Source organism: Plasmodium brasilianum, chromosome 11 (assembly GCF_023973825.1).
Source record: "Plasmodium brasilianum strain Bolivian I chromosome 11, whole genome shotgun sequence".
In the NCBI taxonomy this organism is placed as follows: Eukaryota; Apicomplexa; class Aconoidasida; order Haemosporida; family Plasmodiidae; genus Plasmodium; species Plasmodium brasilianum.
In genome coordinates, this window is record NC_090124.1 from 147,944 (window position 1) to 160,759 (window position 12,816).

Below are 12,816 nucleotides of genomic sequence, written 5' to 3' on the forward strand. Positions count from 1 at the left end.
AACCAACTATAAAAACAATATATTACAAGAAAACCTTGTAAATATATGTTTGAGGATATAGTGTTAAACAAGAATACCGTAATAATACAATATTCTAGTAAAACATACTGAAGAACGTAGGCCGTTTAATCTAAAACCCTTTCGAGCAAGACACTTTAGCCATCTTAAAACTAGAGCACCAGAGGCAAAGACGTCCAGAGAGATCTGTTAAAACTATTTAAATTTTGTGGCCGTCCATCATACATCTAATTTATACTAGCTGCTTGTCCTGTACCCGCACAAATATATCAAGGATGATCACTGACACTTTGCCGAACCAGAGATCAATGCCAATCCTAGGCTTGGTCATTGTCTTGTTCCGACTCCATTGCCAAGCCATTCACAAGATTTTTGAACTGAAACAGGAATAAAGTCTAAATATGCGAGCTCCACACCTGTTGGTGCACTTCCGTCTATCTTGCAATTTTCATGCTTACGGAAATACTCATTCCAGAGCCCAGACTTAATGATTTCTCGACAGTTCTGAATAAATCCAATGTAACTTAAAAGAACCTTAATCAATGATATCTACGTAATTAATTATTTAAAGTGTTTGTGATGCCAATGATTAAGAAGCTAATAATTAAATAATACAGCTCTTCTAATTTTCAATGGCCGTTGATTTAGAAGCCAGTATTAAATAATAAGCTACCCTTCTAATATTCAATAGCATCTGATGTATCGTTCAAATATATAATAGGATAAACAAAAAAAAGTCGACGACTATTGGATTGACGATTTATAGGTGCCCATATAAAACAATATAGCTAATTCCCTATTTCAATGTTGTCTATGTAATGAATATGTATGTATAAGGGGGTAGTAGTTTGAATTAAGGGTTAATTTAGAAGTAGTAATAAACTGTTACTAAACTTCTATATCAACATTATATTTAGAGAATAAAAACTTATGTAGTTAAACGGAATATTCGATACTATTGATTTAGAAAAGCTAATGTAAAATATTATATATTAAATATAGCTCTCCTATTTCAATAGTATCTATGCAATGGTTAAGATGGGTAGAGTTGACTTCGGTTTAAGGATTATATTTTTTCTTTTTTTTTTTCTTTTTCTTTTTCTTCTTTTTTTTTTTTTTACCTTTTTTCTTTTTCCCATTCCTTTGTCATAGTTAATATACGCAATTTATTAAAGAATGGTAGGTTTGACCTGGGGGTTAGAGGCTTTACTTTATTTTTGTACTCTTTTTTTGTGTTTGCATTTTCTTTTTTCTTTTTTTTATTCCCTGTCCCAGGTATAGTAGTGTATACGTATGTGAACAAAGAAGGTAGATTTTATGATGGGGGTTAATCTATAAGTATGTTGCTTCTAAATTTCAATGGTATCCATTTAGCTTAGATAAGAAGTAAGTTGTTGACAACTTCTATTTATATAGTAGCTAATTTAGCCCCTATAAAATAGATGGTATATCGATGGAAATTAAGAAGTGGAGGTTTGCTAAATTGACCCACCACTAAAAAGTAGAGGCACTTATAAACTACCATAAGGTGACGTTATATTATAATAAGGCAAAAACAAAATTTCGACACATTTGATTAAGTTCTTTTAAGTTAACTGCCGCTAATCTGTGAACTGAGATTAGACTTGTATCTATCTAAAGCTTAGTAGGCATAGTTTACGGTTAAGATTACGACGCGTTCAGACCGCCTTCACTCCCTCAACCTTCGTTCTTGATTAATGAAAATATCATTGGCAAATGCATTCGCAGTCGTTAGTCCTCAGAAAATCTTAGAATTTCACCTCTTCCTTCTGAATACTAATGCCCCCCGATACTCCTATTAATACTAAGTCAAAATATAAGAAAAACTACAAGAAACTTTCGACTTATTGTGATATCTTATTCTTAACAAAGTATAAGACAAACGCAAAGAAACTTTTGACTTATTGTAATAATCTCATTATTCCATGCCTAATTATACAGAAGCTGAGTCGTTAACTCATTATTTACTTGCCATGAACACTATAATTTAATCATGATAACGGAATGAATTACTTTAAACATAATAGCCATAATCATATATATTATGGATAATGCGTCAAGTTATTCATACAATATAAATTTTTTTATGTAAGAAATAACCCTTTAAATATAAGCACATGCCATAAACATATGCTTTATAAAAAAGAGTGTTCCTCGAAAAAAAATCTTAGAAATTCAACTTACGAGCTATTTAACTGCAGCAAAATTAAAATACACTATTGAAGCTAATTTTACCGCGGCTGCTAACAACTAGACTTGTTCCTCCAATTGATTTCTGGGATGGTTTTGAATTCCCATCAGTTATACAACATAAGGATGGTAATACCCTTATATTGTCATGTCCTGTCACTACCTCTCTTCTTTAGAATTGGGTAATTTTCGCGCCTGCTGCCTTCCTTAGATGTAGTAGCTATTTCTCAGGATACCTCTCCGGAATCGAACTCACATTCCCGGTTACCCCTTATAGCCAAAACGTGCTAGGTCAATACCCTAGCGTCAAGCTGATAGGTCAGAAACTCGATTGATACACACCTTTAAAAATATAAAATATTCATGTGTGTTACTTCTTTGTTTTAATTCATCAATTTATTAATTTTCTTATTATGGATTAACAAATACCTAATACCAAAAGAAACAAAGTTTCAACGATAATAATTTCAAGTATTAGCTACAGTTTCCCGTAGTTATCCTTCCTAAAAAATGTCAAGTAGATTTATAACTGTTTTAAGGAGCCGTTCGCAGTTTCTGCGTATTTAACGTATGTACTTTCACTTGCATGGCTTAATCTGTAGGACAAGCATATGAAAACTGGCAAGATCAACCAGCGTATTTTAATTTTATTTAATATGAAAACATTATATATGTATATATATATATATATATATATTTCCCAAAAGTCTTTTAATTTGAAAAAATTTTGAAAAAAAATAAAAAAATCCTTGAATTTCCAAAAAATAAAAGGGATTTTTTATTTATAATATATATAATAATATTACATAAAATATAATAACTTGATATATTTATTTGAATGAACACACACACACATTCTAGCATTATGATATGTTACATCAGTGATGATTTTATAACTATTATATACTCCGGCCATTTAATTATTTTTGAAGTTATTTATAATTTCATGGATGAATTTACTTGTATTCAACGACATTAAAGTATAAGAAATATATAATTTTACTTATATATTACTACTTCTCATTGTAATACGATTTACTACGTAATCCTTTTTACCTCTTAATATATTATACAATTTCTTCTACTCCTTTATTCTTAATAATTAATATATTAAATGAATAATATCATTGTATATATGCTCAAAATTATTCTTAATAATTAATATATTAATGAATAATATTATATCACTGCAAATATACAAAAAGTTATTCTTAATAATTAATATTAAATGAATAATATTCATTATGGAAATACATAAAAATGTATGTTTAAAAAATTAAAGGATCAAATGTCTTACACAAACAGTAGTTAAAATTAACAGATTATCATTGGTAATTACATTTTTTTAATATATAAAATGCTTTACTAAAAAATGTCTCTTCGGTAATTTAAAGAACCCTATTCATCATTAGGAGAAATATGTATCTTTAATATGGTTCATAGTATATTACTTGGATAAAGTATATGAATTATAAGAAAAACACTATTATATAACAACTGAAAATGATAAAATACTAAAGCAAAAAAAAAAAAACACATAGACTATAATAATAAATAATACAAACTTTTCCTTTTGCTAGGTAAAATATATACAAAAAAAAAAAAAAAAAAATGTATTCTTCACAATTCACATTTATACTAAGAGATTAAATAAAAAATAATAAAAAAAATTAATATGAAGTAAAACATATTTACTCCAACCTTTCCCTTCCCCTCCTCCTCCCCCCCACCACTTTTTTCACGTTGGCCTAACTTTTGCCAAAAAATTAATTTTTTAATTTTTTTTTACCAAACAATTCCCATGTACAAATTATAATTATAAATTTAAACAAGAAAAATAAATTGTTTTAATTTATTTTATGCTTTAATTTGATTTAATTCAATAATTTTTATAAAAGATTTCAAAGAATTAATAAAACATAAAATTGTTATATAAAAAACACATCCAACTTTTAAATTAACTGAAAAAAAATACACTAAAAAAAACGTATATTTTAACAAATAATGAAAAAGTTAGGGTTTCATCACTGCGTTTTATTAAAAATGTTTCATTAAAAAAAAAGCATATGTGTTTTGATTAAATAGTTTAATACAAGAAATAAAGAATTCTAAAAATATATTTTTAACAAGAACACTAATAATAAAAGCATTTAAAAAAAACATTCAAAAATCCATTCAAAATTAATAAATATTTCTTAAAAAAAAAGTACTTTTTTTTCTTTGCAATTTTTGATTTTTTTTTTTTTTTCAATTTTTACATTTGAGAAAAAAAAATAAACTAGTTACGCACACAATATCTACGGGATCAAAAAGCCCCAATAATGTTACATGTTTATGTGAGTTTTGTTTTTTTTTAAGCTCGCGTACGCAAAAACGTGAAATATTTTACTTCAGAAAAATATAAATACTTGTTGGCTAATTAAAAAAAAAAAAAAAATGAGTTTGATTATTCATCATGTGTACCACCCACCATACAGCCATAACTGCACAAAAAAGGAATCTTATGCATATATAAAATAAAAGCAAAAAATAATATACAGTTAACGAAGTAAAACAAGACAAGATAAAAAAAAAAGGAATTCTCAGTCATTCAGAAAATAGAAATATGTTTAAAAATGTAAAAAATTAAAGGAAAAATAAATTACAAGTTATAGAGAAATTAAGAAAAAGCTTAAAAATTTAAACAACAAAAAAGGAAAAAAAAATTTTAATAAAAATAATGGAAAAGTTTTAAAAAATAACATAATGCAAAATAATAAAAAATACAACAAAATAATGCAAAGTAAAACGTATACAAAAATGGAACATTTTGATTTATGTACAGATACATGGGATTATTACAAAAAAAAAAAAAAAAAAAAATGAAAAGAAATAAAATAAAAAAAGAAAAAATAATGTAAAAATTTTCAAAATTCAAATTTAAGAGAAATTACGAATATAACAATACAACCCATTTTCGTTAATATAATAATGCTTTTTGTACATATTATATCTACCTTTTAATTGTACCTTACTTTTAAAAACATGAATCCATATAATTATGAAAATGTCTTTAATAAACTCTAAACGAAATTTTATTAATAATTTTCTAACTGCATGAAAGTCACAACGAATTCAACAAAAAAACCTATGTATTTTCGTACCCTTCGGGTATTTTTAGCATCCCTATAATAATGAATAGATGTTTTATTAATATATAACATATAAAACAAATTTATAGTTTTATCATAACCATATTATATATCTCATTCTCTATGTTTTTTTTCCTTTTTTCTTATGATTAAATTGACTTTTTGTGATTGTCATATAATAACCTCACTTTTCTACTTATAGAATATGAGTCCATATACATTGTATGTAAAGAAGTCTAAAAAGCATACTCTTACTTAAAATTTAAAAAGCAAATATTTTTTAATATATGTTTTGTTATCCTAATTTATAAAAAAAGTTAGACCACAAAATTTTTTTTATATTCATATAATTACTTTTTAACAATTAAAATAAGCACTATTTATTTATTATTCCCAGCTTTAAATATATTACTCTCCTGTTTTCATAACAAATAAAATCTTAAAAAATTTAAAGCCTGTTGGAGTTCTTTTAGGACATTTTTTTTATATCTTAAAATTTAAAGAATAAAAAAAAAATATATATGTTATTTCAGAACTGATTAATGGCTGTAAAGGAAATGTCTTCATTATTCGCCACAATTCACAAAAATAATTAAAATATAAAAATAAATATATAAATGTATTATATATTTATATATATATTTATATATATTTATATATATTTATTTATATTTAATACCTTAAATTTTATTAGAACATAAACGTAATTTTTCTCTTCCATATCATATAAAATATGTTGTCTAAAAAATCTTCAAAAAGTCGTAAACACACTCTTCCCCTCTGGTTCAATTATAAAGTTTATATAACATCAGCAAAGAAACATATTGAATTTAGCACAAAATTCATTAAAAAACAAAATGTTCTAAAAAGAAAAACATACTAAATTACAAGAAGATTCAAAACTAAAGGTACAAATTAAGCATAATTTTTATATATATTAATTTCACACATTTACTATTTTATATTTTAAATTTTTAATTTTTAAATTTCATTTATGTAACATTTATTTAGAGATATTCTTTTTCTTTTCTTCATAATTTATTTTTTACACTAAAAAACAAGGTATAAAAAATTATAAATTATTTTTTGTGTATATATAATATATATATATATATATATAATATTCCACATATGTGTAATATCCCGTATATATTAATATACTCCAAAAAAGGTGGACGAAAAACAAAAACTAATAATATATTTAATTATATAACATTACGATTCTTGTTATATCTTTTTATTTATTTTTCATACGTTCTCAAAATATCAGTACATTTTTTGCACATACAATTTTTACCTGTTGCTCTTATCTTTTTTTTTTCTTTTTCCCTAAAACTTTTTATGTTAATTAAATCTAACAAATTGTACATTATCTTTATATGTTTTCTTTTTCTTCCTCTTCCTGTTCTCATCTTCCTTTGTGTATATTTCTTTTGAAATCTTTCATTTTATGTTTATTTTAATTTATAATGCACGTACCGCTGCAACACCTGAAACAGCTTCCGCTCCAACACCAGCTCTAACAGCTTCCGCTCCAACTGCCGCATTATTTGATGCGTTAGCAGCCGCTCTAGCCGCTGCTTCTGCCATTTGTTTAGCTCTTTGGCACGCGCATCCCCCAACTGCTTTTGCAGCATTACCCACAGCTTGTGCTGCTTTATGTTTGCATGTACATACATGGTGTGCACCATGTCCAGCTAGAAATCCCGCAGGAACTAGGGTTTTCTGTAATTAAATAATAATATATAATAATTATATTTTTGCACACATGCATATAAAAACACATTCTTGGGTGCATGTGTATATAATACACATTACCACACCTTTTTTTTTCTAATACCATTTATAGTATTTAATAATTAAAAAGGAAACATAAATGAATGAAAAATAAAACAAAAACAAATTTTCAAATATATGAAATATTACTAATGCATTAAAATGGCCTTCTCTGTACAAATAAAATATAGTTGCAACGAAAAACAATAGTGACAACATAAGCATCGTTTTCATAGTAAAGATATTTTTAGAACCTTCCTTCATAGCTTCTAATGCTGATTTCTTCTTACGGCAACTACCTTTTTCTTCTTCATCATCATCATCATCTTTTTTTTTTTCTCCATCTTTTTCATTAACATTTAAAAAGCTACTAAAAAAATCTGACATATACCCAGTAGCACTAGAAATATATGAGGATAAGGATGAATTTGATGCATTTTTTTCCTCCAATATTGGAATAGTATCTTTACTATCTGCAACATCAGATTTCTCATGTACATTAGGTCCAGAACATTTTAATTTATTTTCCATTTTCGCTTAATAAGATTTGCAATGTAATTATTAATAATAAAAAAAAAAAAAAAAATTTAATTAAATTAAATTAAATAAAAATTCTTTTTTAAAGTGAAATATTAATTATGTACAGAAGAAGCTAATATATAAGTTATTATATCTTTATGATTTTTCTGTTGTTTTATTATATTTATTATTAATAAATGGTTTCTAAACAAAAAAAAAAAAAAAAAAGTAATATAATGCTATTATTTTATATATATATATATAAAACAATTTTTTAATCTTTGGGTAAAAAAAATTGTAAAATAATAAACATGGAGAAATGATTAAATAACTGTAAAAACGCCGCAGGTTTTTATATTTTTTAGTTTAAAATGTTTGTATAAAACGACCATTTATGTATTTATGTATGTATATATTATATATGTACATATGTAAGTAGTACATATATGTATCATGTATGATATTAAATAAACCTAGAAACTAGTATATATTCATCTACATTTGTAGTTCTACAATGCATTAAGTATTATATAATATTATATATGATTTTCCGAAAAGATAAAATCTATTTTTTATCTATTTTCTTATAAATATAATTATGTTTTTGAAATTCTAATTGAATAAAAAATAATGCAAAAAATTAATTTTAAGAAAAATAAAATACGTTCATATAGAAAAAAAATTATAATGCTGTTTAACTTAATATAAAAAAAGCTTAATTCTTGTTGAAATTAGTAACAGATTATTATTAATTTATTCTAAATTTTATATATAAATAATTTATATTATTATATTATATAATTAATATAAAAAAGTATATGTTTTTTTTTTTTTAAAGAAAAATACATAAAATATAGAAATACAATTTTCTTTTCTAATAAAAAAAAAAAAAAAAAAAAAAAAAAAAAAAAAAAAAAGAAAGAAAGAAAAAGCTATATAACTAAAAATAACTGCTAAAGTGCCAGAAATATGAAGTATACATTTTATAATATTATATTTTTGTTAAACATTAAATAAAGGTAATATATACATAATAATATAATTCTAGAAAATGAATACTTGTTAAGCATATATAAATTATTTATTGTTGTATTTATATTAATATAAATATGTAAAAAAAAAAGATGACGAAGAACCGCTCTTCTCATTGATGGCGTTGCATTTTAATTTAATATATAACTGAATGCTCTGATTCTATTTATTTTATTTTTTATAAACATTAAAAGAGAAGAAACCGCCACGTATTTTTTATATTTAGATTAATTAAAAATAATATAATAATTAGTAATAAGTAATTATAAAAAATATATAATTATGCAAGGGGGGTAGGGGAACGAAAATTATTATCAATACATACATAAATACCATATATAATATATATTACATAACTTTTATGTTGTATTGCTATATAATTAAATTGTTTTTCCATTTGTATTTTTATATAAACATTCCCATTTATCAAATTAAAGGTAAAATATGAAATTTATAGTATTTATAAAAATGGTATTAAGTTATTCTACATAAAAAACCAATCTGCAAATATATGCTGCGTAATACAATTTTTACTAATAAATTGTATTGAAATATATTATTTCTTGCAACCTTTTTTTTTTTTTTTTTTGGTATTGTAATTTTAGAATTTCTATATTGAAAGTAAAACATAATTATGACAATCCGTTACTTTCCATATATAACAATTAAAATTTGTTTCGTACATAAAATATACAATTCTAAGTGTCTAGAAAATTATATTTTAAAAAAATTAATGTTTCCTAATGAACACTAAAAGGAATTTAATTTCATGTTGCTGTATAATGAGAATACCCTAGATTTAAAAAATTAATTTCACTATAGTTTTCAAATATTTTGAATATTTAAATATAAGATAAAAGGAACAATTTTGTAAAAGCATTTTTAAATAAACTTATTATTATTGTGAAATTTTTATTTTCATAAACACGTTGTACAAATAACAACTATTGTAAAAACAGTTTTAATGTTTCTTTAAAATAACCAATTCTTTTATTATAAAATTCAATTTTGTTTTTTGTTTTTTTTTTTTTTATTAATTCAAAATTATTTCTATTTTAAGTTACCAATGATATAATTGTTTATAATTTAGTGTCGTTCGGTACAGATGTTATTTATAATTTTAATTCATGTTTCTTTTCAATTTTTTATTTTTATTTATATTAATCTAATATATTATTAGATCCCATTATTCTAGCAACTGTGTATGTGATATTAAACCAACCCTATTTTCAATTATTTTAAAGATATCCTTTATACACCATTTTTATGTAGTGTTCAAACATTTAACTTTGCTATATACTTTCTCCTTTTATTTTAAGTTCTACTAAATACAAAACATTTCATATATATGTATATATATATGTAATGGGTTAAATGAAATACCATTATTAGCGTTTTAATACAGTTTTGTTTTTCATTCATTATACATTTTTAAAATAAAGTAAATAATTATATAAAGGTACATTAACAAAAAAAACACATAGAACTATTAAAAAATATGTCAATAGAGGTATATTTCACTGTTGGTAGTTGTAACTATTTCGCACATTTAACTGTGTTGTAATATTAAAATAAAGAGGGATTAATACAATTGAATTATTTCTTCCTTTTCATTAATACTGAATTTATTAAAACAAATACTTGTGAACGAAAACTACAAAAATGTGCGTAACTATATAGGTTAAATATAACATAATTAACTCAACGTACATATATACACATATGTATATATATATATATATATATACGTCCATTCTAAATCATAGAAATATAAGGACCAAGCATTATGACTTCACTTTTTTCCATTCATTAAATTGTTATTATATGAGCTTCAAATAATGATTTACAATTATTACAGCTGATCAAAGGTACATAAACATGTTTACATTTAAAAAGTTGAAAATTAATTTTAATTCTATTATATCACCTATTAAATAATAGGAACTACACTCAGTTCTGTTTTTCGCAGTTTCTTTAAAATAATTACGTTCTTAAAGATATACAGTTACGTTTAGTTTTATAATATTTAAATTATATATAAATGTACATATTTTCACTTTCAACAAATTTAATGTCCCCATCAACGTTATACTTAAATTTAATTACACAAAGGAAAAATAATTATGAAGCAATCAAAAGATATTAATTTTTCCATTTAAGTAGCTTCCTCTTTTAAGATTATTAAAAAAATATACACAAAAAAATAAAAAATATATATTTACATACATAAAAATACAAAAAATAAGATACTACATTTCTTTTATGCCTCTCCATAAATATAATGAATATTCTTTATTCTTTTTTTATACAATATATTTATAAAAAGGGCATATACACTTTATATACGTTTTAACTCACACAATAAATATATATATATATATATTATATTATATATATATTATATTTCATTAATAAATTAGCAAATGTCACAATATCGTAAAAAAAAAATAAAGTATAAATTAAATAAAATTGTCACACTATCGACAAGAAAATAAGCAGTAATCCTTTAAAAACTTTTCTTAAACTTATTAAACAAAAAATATAAAAAATAAAATTTATAAAAACTGCTCAGACGTGATTTCTGTATAAGAAATGTATTTTGTTAAAAATTAAAAAGAAAAAAAAAAACTTAAACCTATTTTAAATGTTTCTTTTTCATTTTTGAACGGTTAATAACTACCTAAAAAATCAAAGGTACATTTATAATATTCAGTCGACAATTTTATTTAATATTTTTGCTTACCTAAAAAAGAAAGTATAAAAATTATTTATTTTTTATGCCACAACCCTGTTTTTTATGAAAATTGATAAAAATTAAAACTTATTTTAAGTACCATAAAAATTGTTCTTAAAATTTCCTTAAAATTTCCTTTAATGCATCTGCCGGGAATCGAACCCGGGTCACTTCGATGGCAACGAAGTATTCTACCACTAGACCACAGATGCTTACATTTATTTGCGCTCCTACCATTTTATATATATAAGTAAAATTATATGCTAAAGCAACTACAGCAAATGCTACATACGCTCATTTTAATTTATCTTCATACATATATATATATATATATGTACATTTATGGATATTTATTCTTATGCTTTTTTTTTTTATTAATTCTATAAAGAGGGGCATTAAATTAATATATCAATAAAATATTTAAATTTAAAAAGAAAATTTTATCTTTTAAAAAAAAAAAAACCATAATTTTTGTTGCATACCAAAAAATATATTCTGCAGTTCAATTCAATTGTTAAACAAATCTTAAATATGATTGAATATAATTATGATTTGAGAAAATAAAAATATTTGTTAGCATATCATCACTTTTGTTATTTTTACTTAGTTTATTTACATTTCGAAAAATGTGTGAAGATTTCTTACCAGTTATATTTAAAGTTATATATAACTTTATAATTATTAAATAATCGTTTACCTTTTAATATAATCATTAAATGGGCGTGTAGCTCAGCGGTAGAGCAGCTGACTGCAGATCAGCGGGTCCATGGTTCAAATCCGTGCGCGCCCTATTTTTATTGACAAATTAAACTTAAAAAAAGTTTTTATTAATTTTTTATCAACATAATAAAAAATTCATTTTACTGATATACACAAAGAATAGCAAAATACGCTATTATTTGATTAAATTTTAGCTTAAATTTGGCTTATCGCCTGTGAAGGTAGAATGACATAATTATTGTATTATTTATTACATTATTTACTTAATAAGGCAAACATTCATTCTTCATTTACATCAATGTTCTTTTGAATAAATAATACTAATACTATATGCGTATAAAAATTTAATAATATTTACACCACATATTTTGAGAAAAATAAAATCCACCAATAATTCAAGTATTAATTATACGTATAAAATATTATTAAATGATGTAAGTTACGCCTTACACCATTCGTTTTTATATTCCTTTGGTTCATTTATTACTTCACAATATAAAAATTTTCTAAATATAATAAAACCTAAAGCAATTTTTTTGGTTAGGTATTAATCAGTCAAAATTTCACCTTGTCACCACAAATATAAAACTTCAAGATGAAATGGTTATTTTAACATTTTTCATAAAAAAAATAGTTAACCATTTTAACCACTAAGGTTTTATATTATTCACATAA

General features: G+C 23.3%; 1 protein-coding gene across 1 annotated transcript; it reads right to left on the reverse strand.

Annotated features, from left to right (window-relative positions):
* Positions 1 to 6,824: 6,824 nt before the first annotated feature.
* Positions 6,825 to 7,667, reverse strand: MKS88_003503 (uncharacterized protein; the record flags this gene model as incomplete). Its single annotated transcript, XM_067216599.1, has 2 exons — positions 6,825 to 7,085; positions 7,287 to 7,667. 2 exons carry the CDS (start codon positions 7,665 to 7,667, stop codon positions 6,825 to 6,827), a joined length of 642 nt encoding a protein of 213 aa, XP_067072318.1.
* Between the last annotated feature and the right edge of the window lie 5,149 nt (positions 7,668 to 12,816).